Genomic DNA, 27,137 nt, shown 5'->3' with positions numbered 1-27,137 from the left:
TCACTCACACGTGTTTACGTGTCAGAAAGAGCAGAGTGTTACTCCGTGTGAAAGCAGCCTTAGGGTTCATCAGATCTAAGTTACCGCTGCACATGACGGGGCCTCTTTAGGGCAGGGAAATGGACAGGTTCTCTTAAAACGATGGCTAGCCGACGTTCCAGCCTCACGCCGTCCTGACCACCTCCTTCCAACCCAATATTGGCCGAATTTCCAGCAACGAGTAGAACAACAGTACACAATGCTAGGACCTATTTCTCCTATATTCCTGAAATGTTTATGGAATTCCCAGACAGCCTTGACCTAGAATAAAACATACAGAAGCCATAGGGGAAGGGGGTGCATGCCATTGAACGCCAAATAAAATGTTAGCAACAAATGCGCTGCTTTCCACTACGGGGTAAAGAATTCTCCACTAACTTTACTAGAGATCCGGGCAAAATATATTACTCTAAGTGCTAAAACTAGACAAGTGCAAACTACTCTATAACAGCGACATTCACCAACCTCTGTACAAAGTGGATTTTTTGCGACCATAAACGATCAGTTGTGCTTTCGGGTAAACTTCAGACTGGTTCCGCTGTGCTGTCTATGCTGGTCCACTTAAAGGGGTAAGGGGATGGGACCTCTATACAAGGGGGGAGTCCCTTATGGGCACCTCACACTTTCCTGAACCTGTGCACCTTGTGGGCTTAAGAAGATCCCTACAATTGGAGAGCGTCATTGTAAAACCAGTAAAAATAAACGTAATCTTATAAATATACGGACGACGCTTCTACTAAGATCAATATCAAAATAAAACCGTTTTCTTCCTTCTCTTACCTCAGGGCATGCCAGGCACAACAACATACAAAATCAAAAAATAAAAGCCACCAGGAAATTGGCCATTCCTTCATTTGCTCCTTATTTTTATGGGCTCCTAGGACACCCCCAAATATCCGACAAATAAGCACAATCACCGATCCTGGAATAAATTCGTAACTATATAGAAAAATACTATTTTATAGGGGAAAGGGGGAAGGACGAGGCATAGATTTTACTTGTATTGAATTGAAAAAAGGTGCTTTTCTTATTTGCACAGTCAATCCTAAGAAAATGTGCAGTGACTTAAATAATAACTTAAGAAAAATAAAAAAAGTTAAAATATGGGGGTCCCCAAGTTCTGTCTTATACGCACGCATACACAACGTTCCCGGTTGACTAGGAGGTTAGGTCCTGACAACATGGGGATAGGGGTAGGGGGCACGCTCATATAATCCAATGAATAGAGCACAAGGCATTGCGGAATCAATTACATGCACGGCCTCTGCGGCTCCCCGCAGCCACAGACAGATTCGGTTTTGGTTACTATTTACAAGTCGGCAGGATTAAAAGGAAAATTTAAAAAAAAAAAAATAAAAAATAAAAAAAAAATTAATATATAGGTCTGGAGAAAAAAAATAAAAAATAAAACCCAAAAACTTTAGGGTTTACCTGTCACTCTCTTACAAAACATAAATAGGACGCTTAAATCACGGCCAAAATAATAATAAGTGTAGAGAAGAACTGAAGGAATGCAGGAAAAAGTGCCAAGAAACAAAAAAAATATATTAGTGACTCCGATGAGAACCCTAGGTGTCAGTAAATCAGATTATACATTCCGTGTCTCTACATCGATCTTCTCTTCCGACTGCCCGGCTTCAGATTCGGTGACCGGGACAGTTTGTCTTAGAGTAATCTCAGGACCACCACCATAGATGGAATGGAGGAAATTCCAGGTTTCTTCTGATATTTGCCCAGAATCTGCTCCTGTAGGTCAAAAAGTGAGACAAGAGAGAAAAAGGATTTCAACTGGTGTCTATGGGATCATTGTTAAAGGGAACTAGACGCATAAAAAAACCAAAAACCTGAAACACTGTTTTTGCTACAGCACAATTGCAAAGTTGCAAACCATGGGTAGGACCTGCAACAATAAGTGACATGTCCAAACATAGTAAAATGACCCCTTATGCCTCCATACAAACATCTGACTAAAGAGGAGGAGTCCACTATATGAGTAATAGATTGTTAACGTGGGCCCACCCAATTAAAGACCTTTCACCACCAATAGAAGTTCCTAGCATCTTTTAATAGGCACTGAGCTACTGATTCCAGCACAGTTGGAAGTGTGTAGCCCCAACCGTTCCTGAATAGTAATAGCACGTAGTTTTGGTGCCTGATGTGCAATTTAGTCTCTGTACTGTCAAGGAGGTCAGTGTCAGGCAGGAGCAGGCAGGGGGCGTGATTGGTGTGACAGGCAGGCAGCCAGTGTCAGACCAAAGAGTCACACCCTTGTCTGCTCCTGCCTGACACTGCCCTCTGGACAGTACAAAGACTAAACAGCATATCAGGCACCAAAACTAACGGCACTGATTGCTCAGGAACGGTGGGGGCTAGAGAGAAAATTCCAAATGCGCCAGAATCACAGCAGCTTATTAGTTGATGTAAAGAGCTGGACTTGTTGGAGGCGGTGACAGGTCCTCTTTAAATATTTTCTCAGTCTACATCCACCTCTAAGGGAGATTACAGCAGCTTATATATTTCCATACTAATTATAAAGAGAAGACTAACAGTATACAACAGGCTCCAAAGCACCCCCTACAGGCTTTAGTAGGCTCTAGGGGGATATAGACTGTGTAGGCGGAGACGACAACCCTCGTTTTCCTCGTGTCCGCCTCCTAGTGGCCGGGTCTAAACCCAAGGTGCTGTGTCCCCAGTGACATATGCAAGAAAATAAATAATAATAATAATAATAATAATAATAATAATAATGTTAGGAGACACTCACCTTGCTTGAGAGTTATATGCCCGCACTTAGTGACTGCTATTTTTGAATTATCAATTGCACCGGGAGGATCTGCACAAAAACATACAATGTAGGATTCAGGAAACATTTCTTATCTATACCAATATATCACACTGTGCTAGTCTGACATCTAAATATCTACATATTTATTTCCCTTGTAGGGCGCTACATCCCAATAACATCTACTACTATTACAACCGGTTCTGCAATACAAAGTCCTTGCAGACGTTGTTCCTGGTGGGATTCCAACCCAGGACTCCTGTGCTGCAAGGCTCCAGTGCTAACCACTGAGCCACTGTGTTGCCTCTTAATACAATGTCCATGTAAAAACACATGTAACAAATAACTGCACGTGTATGTGTGCGCGCGCGTCTGTAAATGACCTGTGAGATCATAGTAAAACATGCCGCTTATCTCTTCTTCTACAGAACATGAGAATGACACTTACCAACGTCCTTGCCCTTTACAAATCCTTCCCACTCCCGGAACCAGTGCATGCTGATGCAGTATATAACAGCCAGAGAGTCTTCTTCTTGGAAAGCTTTATTTAGCTGTGGAAACACAGAGATTAGGCTCTTAGCAGATTACCGAGGCCATAGACCGTCCATTAAGGAGCTCGCTAAATTGTCAGAAGAGGAATTACAGCAGGAGGTGATGGCGCTGACATTATAGAAATGCAATTACCGCCGGCTTTAATAAGGGAGCGTAAAACACTCGCCAATGGTTCATTGCATATGAGAAACCGTACATCAGCCTGCTTGAGCGGAGTATTGAGAGATCTAAACTCTTGCAGGGAGAGAATCCAGATTGTGTGTGGACGACAGCCATAGACTAATACTGGGTGAACCTGCAGCAGCTGTCCTCTTGTTTTACAAGACAAGATCCAGCTGCAAGTGACAGCAGGAAGACAGCCTGTTACTGTCAGATCTCCTCCTGTATAGTGTCCCATCAAGCCTTGGGGAAGACAAATGAACTTTTCTTCCCATTACCAGCCCACTCTTACCAATCACACACTTATTGTCATGTGCTCCTCTACAGCCCCTGCAACCCCCGGTATAATACAGCAATTTATCCTCATGTTATCCCCCCTCTAGTTATTTAACCGCTTCCCGACATCCCATCTATTTTGTACGTCTAGGTGGTCCGCTCCTAACCGATCCAGTTCTTACTACAACTGGACCTACTATTGGGAGGGCAGGGACGATTTATCCCGCTGTCCCTTACTGATCGCTGCGTACACAATTATGGGATCCGAGCTCCACTTCCAGCTCCACAGTCACATAACTGCTAAAGGCCGGGAACTACATGAGCTTCGGGTCTGCATTCCTCATGTAACGGGGCCTAATATATCAGCCGCCATTACAGGAGAAAATCTGAATTTTTTTTTTTTTTTTTTTTTATATGTATCTATAGTTAAAAAGTCCCGCTTCCCCCCAAAGGTCTATTATGAGGGGGCATAATGTCTAATATATAACACAAAACCCCCCATTGGTTTGGTTTACATTGGAGTCAATGGGAATGGACTCAGCCTGTGTCTGTTTTCCACAACAGTTTAATGTCCGTTGCTGTCATCCTATAATGGAAGACAGCAACAGACATTAATAACGGTAGTGTGAACCCAGGCTAAAAATAACCAAAAAAAACATATGGGGGGGGAAGGGGGGGAGAAAAAAAAAAAAAAAGGCCCACCTTACTTCAACTAGCAGAACCTCATATTGTAAATTCAGTTCTCTTTCCATTTCCTCCTGACCTAGCCATTCACACACATCTGACATCCCATCTGTTTTTCTTCACCTAAACTGAAACATTCATCAGTAAACTAGGGAGAACAAAAAACAATCCTATTTACCCGAATAAATGTCTCCAGTTCCATTTTCCGCCTTTTCTCAATCTTTTCCAGTTCAGTTTGACATGTATGACATACATAAAGGTGGTTGACAGCCGGGCCCCCTCCAAATCTATAGTGTCAGACAGGGGTGAATATTAGATTATACAAACATTCATATGATAGACATAAGATCTGTGTAACCAAGATTGTGGCACTGACGCAAAAGGAAGGAGGAAGTGCTGGGATATTAGTTCTCTTTTTTTTCTTGCAAATTTTCTGTTTTTTGTTCCTTTTAAATAGTTTCAGAACTGAGGAGCATTGCTAGTGATGACACAAGATGCTGCTAGAAGACAACTGCCTTAAAGAGGACCTTTCATGTCCTCCAAGAACCCCGGTATTATATTACACTTGAAAGCTGACAGCTTTGATGGTACATGCCTGGGTGTTAGTTTAGTTACAGCACCTATATCCCTTCACTGTCAGAAGGGCGGGTCTTATGGCATCATTGCTAGGCAGTGAGGAACCCCCCCCCCCCTTTTCCCAACAGTACTCTTGGCTATTGAATGGAAGGGGGGGGGGGTGTTCCTCACAGCCCAGGTGATGAGACATTAGAGACACTAAGTATCTTTTCTTATTGTGCTCAGATTTCTCCTTTTGTGTCATTGATCTGTTTAGATGTATCATGCCCTGTATTTGCAGTCAGAGTTCCTGGCTCTCTTATATTATGGTCACTTTGATTTTTTTTTCAGGTATTTCTTTGCTATTTTACAGTTACTCCTGGCAGAACAACATGTGCAGAAACCAGTAGTAGTTGTAGTAATGGATACTAGAGGGGGGACAGCCTGCTCCTTGTTGAACAGATCCACAGCCTCAGACAGAAATGTAAAATTTACTGCAGCCAATTATTGTATAATGTCAACAGGGGCGCCATATCTCTCCCCCAACAGCAAAGGTCAGGAAGAAAGAAGTATTTTAAAAAAAAAAGAAAAAAAGTTGGATTTTAACACTCCACAATCATTTGCTTACAGTAGATAAGCTGCCCCCAGAGATGCTGGGTAATGACTAATGACCACCGAAAACATGTGCGGTCCACCTAGCATGCATGTATATTTTGGGAGGCTTGGAAGGAATATCCAACTTCCAACTGGGTAATTCTTCAAAAGGCATCAAGAAAATAGTTATAGATGGTGGAGACAACACACACCTGCCATATAAATAATCCCATATATTCTGTGGGAGCATCACAACCAGGTCTTCAATCAGGCCAGCCTTACGTGGTGGAACACCTGGAAAACAGACAAGAGGTGCACACGTTAAATGGGAGTCAATTAAAATCCACAAGGATCAGGCACTGTCACACATGTGAACAAGCTGGAGTAACCCCACGCACATGAATAGCCATACTGAACGTGTACTTGCAACTTAAAACCATGTAAATTCCCTACTGTGGATATGGCAGCTTGGCCCCAAATGCGTAACACCACCTTGGAGAAAATGTGCCAAAAATTGTCCCCTATTGGGTATCTGAAAGGTATTGCAGGAGGTGTCCCATTTTGGCCAGTTATAGTGAATTGGTGAAGACTGCTGCTGTTTTGGAATTGATGCTACCATGTATTATGTGGTCATCCATGCAAAAGAATGGATCCGTATACCGACGCGCAGGGCTTCTTCATTCAAGTGGGGGCGCCAAACTGCGGCAGCGATGAGAGGATTCATATTCATTTCAGTACAGAATGCCATGCAGATTCCCACCCAACACAGGATCTGACTAAACAATATTCCAAGTGTCGAAATATTCTTTTGACCGTACCGCCATGTACGCAGAGGAAGTCATTATTCGATATGGGCCCCGGTTCTGCAAACGTCTTGAACTTATTGAGCCACTGACGAGAGACGTAGAACTGCAGGAGGCTGGGCTCTGTCAGGTTCAGAAGGCTTGTCACTCGTCTCCTCTCCTTCTGAGCATCTTCACTTGACTTTCTGGGTGAAAACAAAGGAAAAAAAAAACAAATAAAATAAAAGGCATCTGTTATAATATTATAAGGGATTAACTCTGTGCCCTGTCTAGTGGGTAGACTTTGGTACTTTATCCCAGAACTGTAATATTCTATCCATATGATCTGTTATTGCAGCTCTGCTCCGATCCAGTACTGAGCTGCAATACCAGACACAACCTGTGAACAAAAGGAGGCGCCATTTGCAGTAAAAAGCAGGCATTTTCATTATGGAATTGCTTTCAACACTGAACCTGCACCACAGCTTGTCATGTCTTTCATTCCGGACTCCTATAGGTTTGCCATTCATCCCCAGTGCCCAATGTTCCCCATACAAACTAATGAGTTCACTTAGCTAATTTCCCTGGCAGGCATAATGAGGAAGCTCGGCCTGCCAATCCATTACTATAATACTGTCAGCTCAGCCAAAGCAAACAATAAGGCAAATATTTAAAGCGAGTGAAACAACGAAATCATAAAATATGTATTTTTACAGAGGCAATTACAGAAACGCTGTAACACAAGAGAGCAGATTACCTGTAGAAGAGCACATAAGCCTCAGCGTTCTGCACAGTGGCCTCAGACACTTCCGTGACGCTTTGGTCGTCAAATTCATACCAGAGATTGTTCAGGTTGTTGCGACAATAGGCAATATAGTGTCCGCCTGGAAGTTCAGTGGTTAATGGTTAACCAAAAGCGCATAGCATTACATAGAACAAATAAATGGTGCACCCCAGAGCGAACCGGACTGTATTAGTAATAAGTGCACAGTGACTGCACCAGCAGAATAGTGAGTGCAGCTCTGGAGTATAATACAGGATAAGTAATGTAATGTATATACACAGTGACTGTACCAGCAGAATAGTGAGTGCAGCTCTGGAGTATAATACAGGATGTAACGGGATCAGATTACTTGCAGAGAGCTAGATAATGACCGTAGCATAGCCCTCAGAGATGTAGCACAGGTACTTACTGCTGGCGGTGCCGTGGTGGCAGATGACAGACAAAAGGTCATAGGTAACAATCTGGCTGGGGCTGTCCTTTGCAAGGAACGGTTGTAAGTCCAGACCTTCCAACGGGAAAGATACATGGGTCCCGATTTTCGTGGAGAACATGAGCTCATGTCTGAACCTCTTCAGGTGTATGCTCAGTATCTACAAGAGACAGATCACAGTTCTATCTAGCAACCTGCAACAATAAGGAGGTAGATCCATGCTGGACAACAGCAGGTAAAAACCTCAAGGAACAGCCAGGACCAAAGATCTCACCTCAGGAAATTTCTGCACTTTGCAAAACTTGACGCCATTTCTTAACCTGGAAAAATGGAAACGAAATTGCCAATGATTTCTAGGACTATCGAAACCAATTCATGGCTAAAATAAGTGACAATGTAACTAATCAGACGTCGGACTAAATTTTTTCCCCGATCACATGTCCCTTATATTCTTTGGGTGGGCACGATCACAGCGATAGCAATTTATAGTTTTCATAGCAGTTTTAAACCCCAGGGGCACCCAGTTTCAAGAATCTCTCAGGGCGCTGATATTCATAGTCATAGGAATATAGGGTAGCCGTTATGGGTACATGTAAGAGAGGGAAATCAGACAAAATGCTACTTACTTTTTGCATTTCTCACAGCTGTACATGTTGTCACCTGCACAAAATAAATTCATTTAGACACTAGAATAATATCCTTTATATATTTAGGACATTGGCATTTTATTCTGATCTTTTACTACAGTGAAACTGCAAGAATAAAAAAGCACCATGACCAGCTCACCAATAAACTAATCGCTAATACACTAATACAAACCCTTCTATACCAGTAATACAGGTGCACAGTACTGAAAACAGGTGAAATAGAACAAGATAACTCACCTTTAAGTTCATCCCTGGCAAAGAAAGCTGCAAGGCAATCTTGAAGTGTGACCGTGGGACCCCAAAACCAGCTAAGAGAAAAACAAGAACAATGGAGGTAAGATAGGACACAAATACAAGGTGGAATTCCTACAAAGACAACTACAATTACAATCCATACCTCTTAAAGTATTCCAGGAAGAAAGCAATCCATCCTTGTGGTGCATACGCCTCCCCACAAGAGCCCGCCTTAACTAAAGAAGTCTGATGGCTCGAGGAGTGCAACTTTGCCAGATCTTCCTTCCCTGGGATTGGGAGGGAAAGGTCCTGAAATGTTTCCAGTGTTACAGAGATCTGAAAATTGAAACAGTATAAAAATAAATAAAAACAATTAAGTCCTGCTGCTCACAGGTCTTGTCCTTGATGAAGTCCCCACTGCACGTGACCAACTGAGGCCAATCAGTGGCCTAGAGAAAGGACATCTCACCCAATTCCGTTGCTTAGGTCAGCAATTGGCCTTAGTGGTCACGTGAGACAAGAACTTGCGGCAGAAGAAGCACCAGGGTGCTGTTGGACTGGATAGAGGCAGCGGGGCCCATCAGAGGACCAGGACAGGTATTTTATTTTTAAATTTTTCCGTTTCCCCTGCCTCCTTGCAGAAAATTGTATATCCTGGACAACCCATTTAATGACAAGCATCTCCTATCCACAGCACAGAGGGTCCCACTACTGTGATTATGCGTGCACCTTTGTAGTTGAACATCAGCCATCGCTTCATTCATTCACAGACTTTGCATACAAGTGAATGGAACAGTGGCCGAGCATGCACTCCACCCCTTCATTCACATTGTGCATTTGGAGCACTTTCGGATCCCCATTCTCATGATCCCTGTGGTCAGACCCCCAATGATGAGACTATTATTCCTCATCCTATGAATGGGGGCAAAGGTCATCATGAAAACCCCCTTTAGTTTGGTTCTGTGATGAGTACGGAGATGGGTTACATCTATTACTCTTGTATGTGATATGATGTGTTATAATGCAGGAAATCTCTGACCGTTCTTGTACACAAGTTGAACTCACCCTATCACACGTCAGACACTGCACCGAGCTCACAATGGTACCATCAAAAACATCCGATATGACACTGCGATACTTCTTCTGCCTCTTCTTCTTAGGAAGGCAAACTGTAGGAGCTGTAAGGAAGAACATGCTGCAGTCACTTGTACATCTTCAAGAATCTCAGCACGGCTAGTGCATAGAACTACAGATACCTTTTTTATGGCTTGTCCAAAGGGATCCAGATTTTGGGGGGCTGCTCGACAAGTGAGGAGGTGAGCCTTCACCGAGTAAGGGTGTTTGAGAAGCAGACAGGTCATTCATGATGACTTCTGTGGCGTAGTCTACAATACAAGATGCTTCATGCTTAGTTGTACACATTACAGTTTTGGGCTGCGGTACTAACCCACTGCCCATCACTTACCTGATATTCTACTCTGAATCTGGACCTTGACCGTTCCTTGAGAGGAGTTGTCATCCACCAGGCTCTCCAGGTTCTTCTCCAGATCTTGCAGGGAGTTGTTCTGGTTTAAGTGGTTGGAGTTCTTCTTCTCTTTCTGCCAGGATTTTACAGGTTCCTGCTCCTTTTGGTCCTCCTGGATTAACATGGCAGACTCTGAAAGTTCCTCAGACAGCTTTCGACTTTCATTTTCAGTGTGATCACTGCTGGAGCCGGACTCGCAGGACTGAAAGTCATTGTCCGACTGGTTCTTGTCCTCTTCCATGATCTCCTCCAAGATACCGGGCTGAGGATCCTCTTCTGCCTCAAACACCTGCTCCTTGAGTTCTTCATGCAATATATCCATCAGACAGCGCAGGAACTCTTGGGCATCCTACAAAGTTAAGTAAAGTGATTTCTTTGGTTTTAATCACAGTGGGCATGTGCTAATTTTTTTCCCCATAGTATCGTCCCCTTGAATTCAGAGAAAATTGTGGCATTAAAAATCACTTATTCACACATTATTAGGGAAGTCTAAGACAACAGAAGGGCTGTCCAGTTCTATTGGCCAGAGAGGAGTCATTACAAAGAGTGTCTCTCTTCCTGGAGGACCAGTCCTGCGTTACACACACAACCCATTGACTTGGAATGGGCACGGTGTAATGATTAAATTCCCCTGTTGGGGCGCTGTAGGGAAACAGAACACACCACCAGGTTTCTCTAAACATTACAGCTCATCGTTGCAATCCCAGCAGGATCAGCTTTTTTTGTCAAGGAACCTTCATAACAAGTAAGGATCGCCCCCTACTAGATGGATACGGGTAAGACGAACTTTAAGAAACCACTAGCAGCTAATAATATTTGCCTGCTAAATAGCCATTTACAAGACAAGGGTATAATCACATAAAGCGAAGCATCAATTTTCTGTACAAGTCAGATATAGTACAGTGACACTAGATCGTCTCCTAGGACCTTGCCACCTGAATGTTACAGATCACATGCACTCCTCTCCGGAGATGCCATCACCAGAGGACTCTTACCTGTTGGGAATAGCCACGAAAAGTTGGGTTTACTGTTTTTATGCCTTGGAACAGATTAGTAGGTATGACAGAACCAGGCCTGGGGAGAACAGGGAGAAGTACAAAAGACCAGGAGAAGGTACGGTTAGATTATTAACCACATAAATTAGAGAACAGTTCAGATTTTTGAGTAATTCAATTGGACAGGGAACAACAACTTCATTAAATGGGGTTATAGTCAATATCAAGTAGTCCCAAAAAGTGAAACATTAAGGGTTAGCATATACGAGGCTCCTGCTGGGGAGTGTATTAGTCTTGTGTCACGGTGAAGACATTTAGTAGAGAACTGGGCCTACCGGTTCTTGTGCCAGATTTCGGACATCAGCTTCTGGTAGCTTTTACAGAGAGCGGGCTTCTTGTCCGTACGTGCCAGCCCACCGCAGTCCAGGAAGAAGTGTGTGAGAGGAGGACTGTAAAAATTAAGACAGTCAAAAGCTGCAAGATTTGCACAATTTGGAAATTTTGCAAAAAAAATAAAAAAAATAAAATAAAATGGAAGTGTATACAAGGAAATGGTGGGTACAAATGATAATGTAAGGGCTCTATGTCCACTTGTGGTTACATGGCCTCAATGTTTTGGTAGTGGAGGGGTGAAGCGCACTTTGCAAATGATTCCCTAGGGTTTTGTTTTCTGCATAGGGAAATAAGTTTGCATGACGGTTGTGGTAATAAATGTTAGTAAAAGTCGCCATGGTTGGCTTTGCAAAATATGTCTAGAATTCAAGTAAGGTCATTGGAGGATGGCAGTGTTGAAGTCATCCTACTAGCTTCATTTACAATACATGGGGCCCTGCAAAAAAGTGGTAGGTGGCCTCAGGTGACCACACATTTCCCAGTTTTACAATGCACGTGGTCAGAAGTGTGTGTGGATATATAGATAGATAGATGTATTCCCTCTGTATCAACATATATGAAAAATAAAACCTCTTAAATCCTATATATTGGCACACTTACCAGTTGGACAGAGCCTGCAAGGCGGCATTCATATAACAAGTGTTTCCAATGTTCTTCAGTCCGGTGAGACCTAGACGGCATGAATAATTCAGTCAGAGGATCGATAAAACGACAGGCACCAGCGCTTATTAATAGAAATGCCATAACATGGAGGAGCACAAAGGGACTTTTTACTACAATGGCCCAGAAAACTAAAAACGCACCGGAGAGATTTTTCATTAAACAAGGACTGATAAGCCAAAGCTTGATATGACACAACGGAATAGAGCGGCCGGAGTTATTAATACGGTCTTTGAGAACAAGAGGATTGTGCAGTTGAATCCTTATCATCCGAGACATCTGCTGTCAAGAGGAACTCACATATATCAGATAGTTGGCAAGTCCCACTAAAATCAGTCTATGACGCCAACACACCTAAAAGCGGGAGTCAGCAACCTTCGTTGCTCAAGCCGTTGTGAAACTAAATCTCCTAGCATACTTCATTTACTTCTATGGGAGTTCCAAGAACAACAAAACAAGTATGTATGCTAAAAGTTGCAGTTCCTCTACATCTGGAATTGCCTACCCCTGGATCGAAACATATGGTCGGCTTAAAGAGGAGTCCATCACCAGAACTCAGCCCTGCAGATAGGATAGGATGCCTTGCATAAAATGGCTTTCCCCTTGTAAATCGGCACCTCTGTTGTCAAAATATATGCTTTTGTCTATATGCAAACGAGGTAAGTGGTAATGCCCTAGTGTCTAGATTTCTTATCTCAGGATTTCGGCTGCCCACCGGTCTCCTCTCCCCTCTACTTCCTGATCAGGGCTCAATAGAGAGCCAGAAGTCATCATACTGCCCAGTGAGCAGGACTCTGACCTAAGCAACCAGCTGTAAACAATGAGCGAGACAGGTTTAAAAAAAAAAAAAAAAAAAAAAAAAAAAAAAAAAAAAAAAAGGTATTGGGTAAAACACTTCAGTTCAGAATACCCCTTTGAGGCATCGGGCCCCACGGGTCAGAAACGCTGCGATTTACCCGCGGTGGAGACACTGCGGGAATAATCGCAGCGTTATACAGTATCTGCAGAGTGGATGGGATTCATGCGAATTCCATCCCCACTTTGCGGAAGAAATCGCAGCGTGTTGCAGTTTTGGAAATCGCAGCATGTCAATTATATAAACGGAAACGCCAGCGGCTTTTCCGTAGATATAATGGTAAGGAAAAGTCCGCAGAGGAAAACTTTGAACTTTCTCTTCAAAGCGCTGCGGGAAGAACTGCAATGCGTTCACGCAGCGGTTCTTACCGCAGCACTTTAGCACTGTGTTTACGGCCCAACATTGCAGAAATGCAGCTTTTTTGTTGCAGATTTTGCTGCGGTTTTTTGAGGAGTGTATTCAGCAGAAGGTAAAAGTATAAAAGCTTTCTATATATTTTCCATTCCTTTTGTAGACACTCCTAGATTTGGCTCATAAAACTCAACAAAATCTGCAACTAAGGAAGCTGCATTTCCGCAACGTGGGGCCTCAGCCTAAAGATTACTTTTCACCACCTTTTTACATAATTTAAATGCTGCTGCTCCACCGATTCCAGCACGGTTGGAATGTTTTCTCTGGCCCCCACCATTTCTGAGCAATCAATGCTGTTAGTTTTGGTGCCTGTTATGCTATTTAGGCTCTGTACTGTCAGGAGGGCGGTGTCAGGGGAATTCTGAGCTCTGACACTGGCTGCCTCTGATTGGCCAGTGCTTGCCATCACACCCCCTTGTCCGATTCTGCCTGACACTACCAGGGTATTTAAGTAGTATATCAGGCACCAAAACTAACAGCACTGACTGCTCAGATGTAGCAGGGGCTAGAGAAAGAGAATGCCAACTGTTCATGTTTCACTAGAGCGGTGGCTATTAACAGATGTAAGAACTGTAGTTGGTGGCGGAGAAAAAAAACTATTGTCACTGCTCCCTAACATATGGATTTGGCTCCACAGAATAACAATGGCTTCATATTTGGAAATACGGATTGTGGTAAGGCTAACATCTTAAGTAAAGTCACCTCTTGTCTTTAGTTCGTCTTCTTCTTCCAGTTCAACGTCCAGGTTCTCATAGATCACCGCGGGGGGCGTTTTTAATGTCAGATTTGAAGTCATCCTGGATTCCTTTTGGGGGGTTATAAAGGATATTTTTATTATTTAGGGTCTGGTAAAAGAGTCATTCAGATCTAGAGCTTCTGCAGGCAATCACTTGACCATCAGACAGTAATACCTGCGCAGGGTTATTATCCTGAGATTTGGCGTTAGGTGACTGAGCGCTTAGCTTCCGATCCAGGAATACTTCTTTACTGCAGGTGTAGCACCAGACTCGCAGCGTGGTGAGGTTCACAGTGAGGCAATGTTTGGTGTCCTACAAGAAGGCAACGCAAAATGTCAGATTACTCAGAAACTAAACCATTCCGTTGAAAACTGCAATACCATATATAGCCAAAGGACAAGAGTGGCACTGTTTGCAGAGAAGTTGCGGGACCCATATACTGGATATAAGTGTGGATCCTAGCGGTGGGACCTGCAGCTTACTCATAGATGGAAATACCCTTTTAAAACAAAATTTTTCCTGCTCCAATTTATTTTTGGGATGGGGTTGTATTACACAAGAACACATGGAGCATACAAACAGTAAAATTCCAATAACTCGGCATCAAGGGAACTGCGCCAGACACCGTAATACATCAGAGGTCTGCTGGGATTATTGGTTCTCTCAGGTTTGGTCTTATGAAACTACTTATTATTTTGCTGGATTATCAGATGTCGGATTTAAGGAATATACTGAATCCAAACACACAGATTGAGCTGAATCAAAGAGCAATAGCTGTATCAGTATGACAAGAACGCAAGGCAAAAATCTGTCACACAAACTGTTCCTCTTTCGTAACTCCTCGCACCCAGCTAAGGCCCAGAGAGCGGATTGCATCACCACATGCACACAGCACTGGAAAAATATCAGCACGTTTCACCAGACGACAGGGGACGGTGGCACGCTGCCCGACCTGTACGCCTTGTACTCTTCTGTTTACAGAGCCAATACTGCAAGCATCAGCTTCCTCATTTACAGGTACGAGTATACAGAGAATAGCAACTAGTTCTAGGAAGATGTGGAAAGATAATGGCCGGTGGCTTATAGAGGATCCAGTAGAGCAAAAGGCTATGTACCCTTGTCTGCTATCTATTGTCTCAATGCAGAAAACTAACATTTATCCATAGCCAGTATTTATTCCATAGTGGGGTTGGAAAATTTACAATACAATATAACAGGCGGTTCCCTATAATCCGGCTTCTGATATACTAATAGCCATTATAGCCTATCAATGTTTAAGCAGAACTCCGGCTATCTGTATATAAAGCAGTATAAACAAGAGCAAAACATAGAGGAGAACAATATCCAAAACCTAGACATTGTATGGTTTCTGGATAAAAGCATTCTGGATTCCGAACTGCGGCACGGAGATATTGTACATGGTCAGTTTTCTGCCTAATCTGCTTTCATGGCACGTAAGGCTAGGACTACATAGCCCCGTCGTGACTGTGTGACCCAAGATCACTGTCACTCTGCGAGTCTTTCGTCAATGTAAGTGAATGAAGTTGCACACTGACACTAAGAGTACCTAGAAGTCACCGTCACCCCCAGGGTCACAACGCTCCATTTATTGGTGTAGGAGTTACAGGGGGACCCCGTGATCGGAGTCACAGCCAGACTTGGCAAGTAGCCCTAACACAAAACTAATAGAGACAAAACCTGATGGAAATGCAAACTGTCGACATAATGGATTTGTACACCGAATTTATAGGGGCGGATCTCAACACGATTGAAAGGATGACTGCCCCCCCCCCCCCGTTAATGTATGACTTATCACGGGGGCCTGTTATATTAATGTAAGACTGCAGGGCCGGCCAAGTCTCTCCAGAGAAAAGCAGAGTGCATCCAACTGTGCGGCAGCTCTTAAGACTCACTTACACAGTTCTGGCATACCTTATACATCTAACAAGACTGACTGGTGACTCCAGGCAACCCCATTGATGGCTTTGGCACCGTCACGCCCCAACACAGCAGCATGCAGGCAGTAGTGACGGAGCCAGGTGCTGCAGCTCAAAGAGGCTTAGTCTTAGGGCCTACTGATGGGATCACCCCAATAACCAGAATATGGAACGTCTACCCCCTCCCCATTTGAATGGTACAGCTCCATTCAATTCATTGGGACTGCAAAAGATAAATGAATAATGTACTTGGCTACATTCAGTAGTATCAGCAGACATTGAAGCAGATAAATATGGGACCCCCGGCAATCCAGCACTTGTCCCCTGTCCACAGGTTAGGGGGATTAGCATTGTTGGCGGGACTCCCTATATATATATATATATATATATATATATATATATATGAATTGGAGTGAGCTGCATTACTAGAAAATGAAACAAGCAAATGCATAGGAAAAACTCCTGTAGGTGGATGTGCAGCGTGTGCCCATGTAACGGTGCCAATGGCTGCCTACACTACAACTGTCAGCACCACTTCCTGCACCCTGCCAACAGTCAGCCCTGCAGCTGCAGTGTGCACGTAGATTATACCGCACGGCCAGCAGATTATTATGCAAAAGCAATCCGCTCCACCGTGTATACTGTGCCAGACCTGTCATGATGCATTGCAATGATGAATCCTGGGACCCGCTTTCTGCTTTATCTGTAGGATTCCTTCCAAAAGCTACAAGGGCACCCTGCCAAGTAGAGTACATCTGTACTGCAAACACACATTCAGCAAGACTGACCTGAGAATGAGTAGTGCTATGGTCCACGTGCGACTCTCCGCAGCCAATATAGGAACAGCCATTCTATGCAAAAGAGAATGAGAGTTACAAGACTGCAGCAAAAAGACCGGCAAAAGAACATCCGAAGAATTGGTCTTACCTCTAAACAAGCCCAAAGATTTGGTCCCTTGACTTTGCAGTCTTGGCAGCTGCCCTGCATAGGATAAGAAGGGAGCAGGTCATTATAGAAGGAAATCCCTGAAACTTCACCCTCACAGCACTAAGGATCCCTGGGTCTAAACATAACCCAGCCCTCAGAAGCCATTGAGCTTCAGAACTGCACGTTCTGCCATTTCCAGTTAAGCACAGAAATATTAATATTAAACATTGATGTGGGACTGAATAAAGGTTTCTATGCAAAAAAACAAGGCAGGAAGTTGCTTACGCTGCTGGAAATGGGCACTTGTGGGAAAGCTCGGATGCTACAGACTGCTGAACTTTGTAATGTGGCAGCTAAAAGGTATTCACTGAGCGCGCAGGGTAAAGGCCACAGATATATCAGGCAGAACCGGCTAGTGGTACCTCTATAGCAAACAGTCTTGCAACTTAAAATTGTCACCAACCGTGGGCCTGAATAAATCTAACCCAGGGATGGGAGCCAGGATGGAAAGCAGCAGGCTGTAATACAGTAAAGATGCTACAAAAGTCCTGCTGAGACTTCAGTAATGTATAAGAATAGATTATCTATGGTGTAGATACTGAGCGTGATCATAAAGAGAACTGTGCAGTCACACAGTTACAGCTGCACAACCCTCTCCATGATCAGTGCAGGGAGGAAATAGGAAAAATTAACCATCACGGCCCTGCCTCCAATTACAGCCAGGACCATGCCAGGTGTGCAATAGAGATGAGCGAGTAGTATAGGTATGCGTGTAAGCGGCCGAACACCAAGGGGTTAAGCACATTGAATATTCGATGCGCTTAACCCCTTGGTATTCAGCCACTTACATGAATACCTATGGCGGGAAGGTATTCGATCGAATACTACTCGCTCATCTCTAGTGTGCAACACTCTGGATATCATGTTAGCAAAATTAACCCTTTCACTGTTAATTCTTAGTATTAACCATTTCACTGCCCTAGACCACCAGGAATCCTTATCTTACCATTTAACTACCCTGAATAAGGGTACAGACAATAACCCTTACTGTGCTAGACCCAAATGCTACGTATTACTATATACCTGGATGTGGCTTGCATTCGCTAGTTATCAGGAACCTTGCTTAGGTTACAAAATGGCCTGTGCAGTAGCTACAAAGACTACATAGGTTATAGCCATATCCATGCCTAACGGCCCCAGCCAGGCCCAATATAATAAAGCACTAAACTTCGCCTAGCACCCAATACAGTACATGGAATACAGTCCTAACTAGCGCCAATATAAAAGGCAAGTATTTGGAGCAGAATCCAGTGTCGAAATAGTAGCCCCACTGTGCGTACAGGAATTAAAATTAAAAAAAACAAAAACAAAAAAAAAAACAAACCCGTGGCCATGCAGTAGTTTTTGCATGAAGCCTATCCATAGATCACATTCCAATAGTGATCACCACCCCGTGCCCACATAGTAGCCCCAGTCATCAGCTGTGTGCCCATTCTGCCCCGTAGGAAGTCACCAGGGAGAACCACTCTATTCTACTGCCCTACATGGCGATTGGAGAACATTTGCCATATATATAGATTTCTCTATGTTCGATTTTGCACATTCTCCCCCAAAAGACTACTTACGTGAGATTTCTGAATGAGCTCTTCTTTGGTCACCTCACCCACAGACTCTAGATGGGGGCAGTCACATGCCAAGGAGGACATTTTAAAGTTCACAAACTCTTGTTCTGCAAAAAAATAAAAACACACTGTAGTAAAAAAAAAAAAAGCAATGTCGTCTTGCTAAAACCAGGCGCAGACCCACATAGTAATGGGACAAGATATGAGTAAGAACAAGATTTCCGACACGTTACCAACAGTTAGGCTGATATATACATTATAGCAATTCTAGGGTAGAGACCACAGCCAAAACATCTCGGGTAAGCTGTCGGATGGGTCACCATAGCCGGACTGGCGCTGTGTCAGTCCCAGTTGTTGCGCTGGTGCACTGCAGTCCTTAATATATCCACAAACCCGACAGAAGCCCTTGCTTCGAAATACAATGGTTCAAGGGGCTACATAACCTCTAGAACAACATGTAGAACCCAGCTTTTCCAGAATAAGGAACGCCTTGTTGTGTAGTGCCACATGTCGCGGTCCTATATCTCCAGCTTAGCCGTTCATTAATATCGGTAAACTCCCATGCAATAAATATATATTTTACACACACACACATTGGTTGTCACCCTGTGATATAACCAGGACAAGAAAAACCAAGCCTACTTCCTCCCAGAAACAGCGCCCACCTGACCATAGGTTGTGTCTGGTACTGCAACTCAGCATTCACTTCAGTGGAGCAGAGTTGCAATACCAGAAACAACCCATGGCCAGGTGGGGCGCTGTTCTAAAAAACAACAAAAAACAAACAAACCGGCAGCTCATCCCTATACAACCCCTTTAAATAAGTCCTATCAACGCTTCTGACATCTTTTCCCTAAAATTCTGCATTGTGCCGTCCTCTTGCAAATGCTGATAACTGGAGGTGACCGCTTCTCCTTGCAGTGTGATGCTCACAGCACTGAACAGACGGCATCGCTACGTAGCTATTTATATTTCCAGGAGGAATAACAGAGGTACAGCAGAATGCTGAGGTGTAAGAAAATGCTCCAGCATTGTTATTTGGTGGTGGAATATAGCTATATGGTAAAATAGGACTGTGGCTGGATTGTACTGAAGATTTACTGGGGAAAAATAATGACCCTACTGTACATACGGCCTATTGTGTAAGGTTTTTTTGCTCATTGCAAGTCTCACATATTAGTTTTGTAACGTTGCGGCTGTCACGTCTGACTACTTTAGCAATAATGGCAAATCACAGTGCGGATGTGTTGGCTGCTCAGTAAATGATATACAATGAATAAGTAATAGAGCAGGCAGCGGTGCTTGTAAGAGGTGGAATCATATAGGGCAGTCGTTCTCAATCTGTGTTACTTGTGCCCCCAGGGGTACATCCCGCTATTCCCATAAGTACACCCCCATACCCATAATGGTAGTATACAGAACTCCTTAAACATCACCGAGTGTGAGGGGATCTTTATTATATGTGGGTGGTACTATGGGGTTCATTACATTACGTTTGGGGCCATTTATCTGAGTGTTAGGGCCATTGTACTAAATTTGGGGACACTACATAAGTTTGGGGTCCTCGGTTGGGACATTTTCTCATTAGGGGTTACTTCGCTTGCAAAGGACAACAACCACTGACCTAGGTCATAACTAACATCTAACCCTGTCCGCATTACACCCAAAGTCTCTTTTAGAGAAACAGACCCTACTTTTCACCTCACCCCACTTTTAGGACACAATCAACTTTTTCTAAAATTGAGGGGTAGGATTTGACTGCCTGCCATGGGCAACTTCTTTACTTCCTAGGGCTGTGGAATCAGTAGCCCAAAGCACCGACCCAGACTCCATTTTTTCCATAGCCTGACTACTTCATAAACGGTGGACAGCCATGGTCAGAAAGAAGCTGTAAACATCCTCCTATTAAGGGTGCATTCACACTACGGAACGCCAGCGTGTATCACGGCCGTATACGCCGGCGTTACAGCAGGGCTGCCGGACACTTCCCATTCATTTCTATGGGAGCCGGCATGCGAGCGCTCCCCATAGAAATGAATGGACTGCTTTTTTCCATTCATTTCTATGGGGAGCGCTCGCATGCCGGCTCCCATAGAAATGAATGGGAAGTGTCCGGCAGCCCTGCTGTAACGCCGGCGTGTACGGCTCTGATACACGCTGGCGTTCCGTAGTGTGAATGCACCCTAAGGCCGGTTGCAGACCATGGATGTCACTTGTGTGCCGCCCGTGCACTGGCCACGGAAGCATGGGCTGCAAAATAGGACAGGAATGGGACCTGTTCTATATTTTGTGGCCCGGACAAGTGACCGTGTAATTCATGGTCAGGTGTATGGGCCCATAGAAATGAATGGGTAAGTGTGCAATCTGTGAAATACATAGATAGCATACTGATCATGGCCACGTCATCTGCAAGGGGTCTAAGGCTAGCTTCACATCTGTGTCGGAGTTTGAGTTCGTCTGCCGATTTCAGCTTAAAAATGACAGACACCCGATGACCCAATTACAGTCAATGGGGTCTACCACCTCCACCAATTCTACTTCTTAGCAACTCTTAACACTCAGTGCTCCACCGATACCAACATAGTTGGAATTTTCTCTCTAGCCCCCACCATTCCCAAGCAACAAGCACAGTTAGTTTTGGTCCCTGATTTGCTATTAAAGGGGTATTCCCACGTCGCATACTCACCAGTCTTCACTGCTGTAAAATCTTCTTTCTTCCTGGTTTCTTGCATCATTTGGTGGGCGGGGTTTCACATGTAACCTGCCGTTTAGCTCCGCCCACCGCATGGCGTGATCCTATGGGGTGGCTGAAGGGCCTGTGATGTCATCAAAGGTCCTTAAACACTATATGCACAATATTGGACTATGAAGTACAGGCAGGAGCAACTCCATTCTGTGTTACATACAGAGACTGCCTGTCTCTGCCATAATGAACACAATTGAATTAGCTAGCCTGATAACTGGGAGAACAGAAGACGTTCAGAAATGAAAGCAGCTCCTCTCCCCTATCCGATAGCAGGACCTAGGTCACGTGGTGCAGACACAGGAATAGCTAGATACACAGGCTCTCCCTGCACTTAGCCCCTCCTCCCTTCCCCTGAGAGCAGCAGATACATCACTTGACTTTTGAGCAAATAAGACAAGGGCTGTGTCAACACTGAATTGAATAAAGTAGGATAGTGGACAAACAAAGCAGTTTTGCTGAAGCAGTGTATTTAGGAAAAATCTTACATCCACATTAACAAGCAGTATAGATAGGATCCTTGTGATGGGACAACCCCTTTAAAGCTCTGTAGTGTCAGGTGGGCAGTGTAAGGCATGGGGCGTGCTTCAGAGCTCCAATCAGAGGCAGCCAGTGTCAGAGATCAGAATCCTACCCCTTGTCTGCTCCTGCCTGACCCCGCTCTCCTGACATACAGAGACTAAATAGTATATCGGGGACCAAAACTAACAGCATGGATTCTGCTTATTCCAACTGTGCTGGAATCAGCGGAGCAGCGACTATTAACTGATGGTAAGAACTGGAGGTGGCAGAAATGGTGAAAGGTCTTCTTTAACAATGCATGTAATACTGAAATATTCACATGAGGGGACAATTGCCCCCACACACATACTATATATTAGCTATACCCGCGACTTCATCCGCAGCCCCCTCACCCCTTGCGTGCCGCACCTGCAGTGCTGCCCCGGCCCCCCCGCCTCTGCCTTGCGGGCGCAGCGGGCCTGTCCAACAGCAGTACACCCATGGCCCCCCACCAGCCCACTTCCTCTCCTCTCACCCCTGGACCCCACTTTTTTCCCTACCCGCTCTCCAAACTTTCACATTTATAATATTAATATATATATATATATATATATATATATATATATATATATATACACACACACACACACATACATATATATACACACGCACAATATAAATAAATATACACAGAACATAACCTGGCTGAAGCCTGTGAGTATTTGGAGGGATTGGAAGCTGCTGACCACAGGACGGTCGTATATACTCCGTCAGCACCTAGCTGGCAGCTGACCAAGGTGTAATAAATAATGTATAGGGCACAGAGGCCCATCAGAACGAGATAACGTATCGATCTCCATAGTGTCTGACATATGTAGTGTAAGCGGCTACAGCACACGAGAAAAGAAATAACAAGTCATTACCGTCTTACCACAAAGGCCCGAGCTGCAGACAATACTAGAGCCTTATACGTCTATCACATAGGTGCCACCCAGTAACATATTACATAGGGAAAGGCTATTTACTGCAGAAATTAAGAATCAATGAGGCCTTTCAATTTTTTATGAAGTAGGACATTGGAGTTAAAAAAAAAAAAAACCCACACAACATAGTAGGGGGTCAATTTAGTCAGACAAGTTTGGTCCGGGTATCAGTACCACGGTCCATGTTCAGATGAACAGAACTCGCTTTAAAAAAAAAAAAATAAATAAAAACCTCCCATGGAAGGCTTTTGGTCAGGATTTTGGGGCAAAATCCGCCTCAAAATCCTGGCCAAAAAAAACGGGCCAACGGGAGCGAGTCATTTCATTTTTCCGCGAGCGGCCTGTTCCGGGTCCCAGAAAAAAAAAGCGACATGCTCATTCTTCAGGCGGAGCGGCTGGTTCATCTGAGGACGTCGGCATGAAGACACTCCGCACTAGGTCCATTCATTTGGGCCTAATCCGGAGCAGAGTGTCACAAATGGATGCGGGTGAACTGCAACGGCATCCAGTCACAGCTACCAGTTTTTTGGTCCAGAATCTGAGGCGGCCTCTTCCTCAAATTCCAGACCAAGAAACTCAATCTGAACTCATCCTTAAAGGGTATAGCTAGGTTGGATCGATTTCCGTTCGGGGATACTGTCCCTCATTCCGCTTGAAAAATGCGGAAAGAAAAGTCCTACAAACCTGGTACTCCACATTAAAGTCCATAGTGTCCGGGGTAACCACTTTTAAGACAAACTGTGCTTCAGTTTTTTGGGGTCCCCAAGAGGACCCAAAGAATGGAAACCTGAACGCAGGTGTGATTGTGGCTGCTATTGTGTTGGGTTAATTATAAAAATACTCAACAATATAACCTCCTTTTAATAGAAAACAGGCTGTAAAATTCCCTGTATAAACCTTCTGCCACCTCACGCTGCAAAAAAACAGAAATGCATCGAAATTTATGGCCGAAACTATACAGAAGACACCAGCATTTCTGTAGATATAATTGACATCTTGCAATATTCAAAAACACACAGCTTTTCCGGCTGCAGATTTTTTTTTCCCAATGTGTGGATGGGATTAGTCAGCGTCCCATCCACTTTGCAGATAAGGTAAAACGCAGCTTTTTTTTGCAATGAGGAGCTTCAGCCTAAAGCTACATGCACACGACTGAGAGTGCGTGCTGGGGGAGGGGGGACAAATTCCATAGTGGAAAGGACTCAGGTGACATCCAAGTGCCATCTGTTCCCTAGCCAAGGTGCTGAATGGGATCTGATCTATAATCAATGGAACGTAGCATCAGGAGCGACTCTGCCTGACATACAGCCGTGTGCATGACATATGTATTGTCAGTATGTACAGACAGCACATTTTTGACTAGGTTTTAACTAGGGATATTTTTTTTCCTTTTACTATACCTAGCCCGTGGGCTGAGATGCTTTAATGGATACCAAAACCATTGTCGTAGGTTGTATAAAACCAGAGATACAGCCATTTGTAGTGACCATCCCTCTAACAAATGCTGCATTGAGTACAGCTATACAGACAGTGTCTCTCTGAGAATGCTTCGTTAGAGCATTGCTAATGGGAACTGCCTGTTTTCTAATAAAAGGAAGTTAGATAGGTTAATTGAGTATTACAAAAATGTTCAGCATAATTATTTGGATATTCGGGAAAATGTCATGCGTGATGTAGTTAGGGAACATTGTCAGATGACTAGTCTCATTTCTGACTTACAACATGGTCTATGCAATATGTGTAAGACTGAGCAACTACATACATATACAGATATCTACGTATATGTGAGCAATGAGTCAGGGTAACACCACTGACGTGCCATCCACACCTGGAAAATATTCTACTAAACGCCATTACTCCACCAACACCAGCGTGAACCATCAACACCTGACTGAAGGGTTTGTGGATTCATCATGGCCCCGCAGAAATCTGGATTCCTCTAACCAGGCCATGTGTTTCCACTGCTCAGTAATCCAAGGTCTTGCACTCCTTTGCATGCAAATCTGCATTATATCGCCAGCATTTCCCAGACTGATCCAGGACTCCTTACATCATAGTGATCTGATAGGAGTCCCTTCTGTGGCCTACCGTCCTATACTATATACAGTGCTGGATAGTGGAGCGGCAAATTTAGGATTTATTTTCCACACCAGTCTTCATATTCCGAGGGTATACCTCCTCAGAAATCAGGTGCACACTCCACCGGGCCCTAGGCCTGCAGTGAAATCTGTAAACTGGTGTAACAGACCATAAATCTGCCAGGACTGGTGGCTCGGCCCACGTCACAAGGGTAGTACAAAACAGGGGGAAAAAAAAGGCACATTTTTGTGCAAAAGTTTTTGACATTTTCCTCTGACATGTTCCATTAGCCGTTTATGTCCACGGGATCACCTATTCCTCGTTCACACCATTCTCTGTGTACTCTCCACATTGTTACACCAGAAAACCTGACAAAGGTGCAAAATAGTAATCCCGGCTAGTCTAGTACCAATAACCAGGCGCCATCTGAAGGCACACAAAATTGTGACAACAAAACTGACCCACAAAAAATTGGTTCTGCTGATTCTGTGCTGCACTTGGGGTCACATCTAATGTGCATACAGGGAAGCTGCAAAAATTAAAGGGTGGGGGTCTCTACTAAAGCGGCCAATCTATGTGTAAAGGTATAAGACTATGTAGTGGATTATCACACAACTAATGCAGACATTATATATCATATTAGACACCTACACTCCTTACCACCATATTTAACAGTCAGCATGTTGTAACCCCTGTCCATGGTGGTATAAGGATGCTCTGTATGTCGCACAGATATGCAATACACATGGACAGGCGGCGTGCGGTAGGGGATTTAGGTTTCCTATATAATATATATAGACACAAGCACACTCAATGTACAGTATATAGCACACAATATACCCAGTTCTGCAAATGTTGAATATGGATATGCCAGTGTGCACTGTAACATATAACATGAGACCTGCATGCACAGCTGGATTGCAATCGACACAATGCATATACTGGATATGGCATATGCCAGGTGCACGGTATATTAGATATACTATACCTGTATATAGCCACCTCTGCATATACTGTACCTGCATGGCAAACCATACAGTATATGAATGCACGGTATATGACACACTATACTGTACCTGTATACATAGCAGGATTCCAATCTATCCAGTATATACCTGGTATATAGCAGCTGTACATATGTTCTATCTATATGCACGGCAGGATTGTGCTCTATCACCTCCAGCTATATGTGGGCGTGTGATATATATACGTGGTATAAGACTATCTGTACCGCCTCCTCCACTTACCTATCACCCCTTATCTCCCCCCACCCCAGCACTCACCTGGCCAGGGCCTGTCTCCTATGTGTGTGGCCCCCGGGCCCGAGCCTCAGTTTCCCCTCCCGGAGTCTCTCCTTTTTTCACTGTCTTTGCTGCGGCTTCCGGGGCTGGGCCGAGACACAGCGCCACCTGGCGGCCAGCTGCGGCGCTGCAGCGCACTGGGCAGGACTCCAGTCATCATTAGCTATAGGAGCAGCCACTGTGATTCAGGGTCATTGGAGGTGTCACCAGAGGCTGCACAACTACAACTCCCAGCATGGACATATTAATCATTGTGCAATAGCTGAAGAGCCACTAATCTATATAAATAAATATAATTGTGATCTATGGTTGCATGACAGGGGTCGCGGCCAAATTCACTTTGTCGCCCTTGCCGCACCCTGATGAGGATAAGTACTATATTGCATACACATTTGAGATTGCAACACAACACATCAAATGCTATAGGTCACTTTGTCTCCGGGACTACATCATTGATGACCTATTCATTGGAGGGTGCCGCAGGCCCCCACCAGTCTGGCCTATCCAAAAAAAATGACTAAGTGTCCAGTGTACTGTCACAAAACCAGTGATCAAACGATTGTCCACACACAGAAGTTATAATAATTAAAGTTTATTGAATTGAAACCTGTAAGCGTTCATCCTCTGAACCCGAGCCACGTATGGGAGCCTGTATGGTGGCACATTGGGGCCCCACAGCTCCGTACTAGGGGCCACAGCGACTCTATATGCCGCAGTATGGAGCTCCACGTAGTGCTGTATTATGGGATTAGAGATAACCATAGAGCAGGTTGGGGATTATTATTATTTCCAGTTTAAGGCCATACATTGCGGAAACGCAAAACAAAAAAACGCAACACTTTACAGTTCCAGGAAATTGAATGAGATTTTATTTAAAGGGATTTTATCACTGTGAAACCTATCCCGAGTAAGGCTGGTCTTAAACGATCGTATCGATTTTACGGTCCGC

The 27,137-nt window shown here is 44.1% G+C and overlaps 1 protein-coding gene across 1 annotated transcript; it reads right to left on the bottom strand.

Moving 5' to 3' along the window:
• Nucleotides 1–39: 39 nt before the first annotated feature.
• Nucleotides 40–26,272, bottom strand: USP33 (ubiquitin specific peptidase 33). Its single transcript, XM_075287106.1, has 24 exons — nucleotides 26,171–26,272; nucleotides 18,585–18,688; nucleotides 16,960–17,013; nucleotides 16,821–16,883; nucleotides 14,270–14,407; nucleotides 14,061–14,163; nucleotides 12,032–12,101; nucleotides 11,374–11,487; nucleotides 11,039–11,117; nucleotides 9,984–10,392; nucleotides 9,775–9,903; nucleotides 9,584–9,696; nucleotides 8,682–8,854; nucleotides 8,522–8,592; nucleotides 8,264–8,297; nucleotides 7,912–7,957; nucleotides 7,617–7,797; nucleotides 7,181–7,307; nucleotides 6,460–6,629; nucleotides 5,854–5,935; nucleotides 4,671–4,779; nucleotides 3,270–3,372; nucleotides 2,804–2,872; nucleotides 40–1,785 (listed from the first exon to the last, which is right to left on the bottom strand). Exons 2-24 carry the CDS (start codon nucleotides 18,663–18,665, stop codon nucleotides 1,628–1,630), a joined length of 2,676 nt encoding a protein of 891 aa, XP_075143207.1. The 5' UTR covers nucleotides 18,666–18,688; nucleotides 26,171–26,272; the 3' UTR covers nucleotides 40–1,627.
• Between the last annotated feature and the right edge of the window lie 865 nt (nucleotides 26,273–27,137).

This window comes from Leptodactylus fuscus, chromosome 9 (genome assembly GCF_031893055.1).
Source record: "Leptodactylus fuscus isolate aLepFus1 chromosome 9, aLepFus1.hap2, whole genome shotgun sequence".
Taxonomy (NCBI): domain Eukaryota; kingdom Metazoa; phylum Chordata; class Amphibia; order Anura; family Leptodactylidae; genus Leptodactylus; species Leptodactylus fuscus.
Note: the sequence above shows the minus strand (reverse complement) of the source record. Positions and strands in the feature narration are given on the sequence as shown.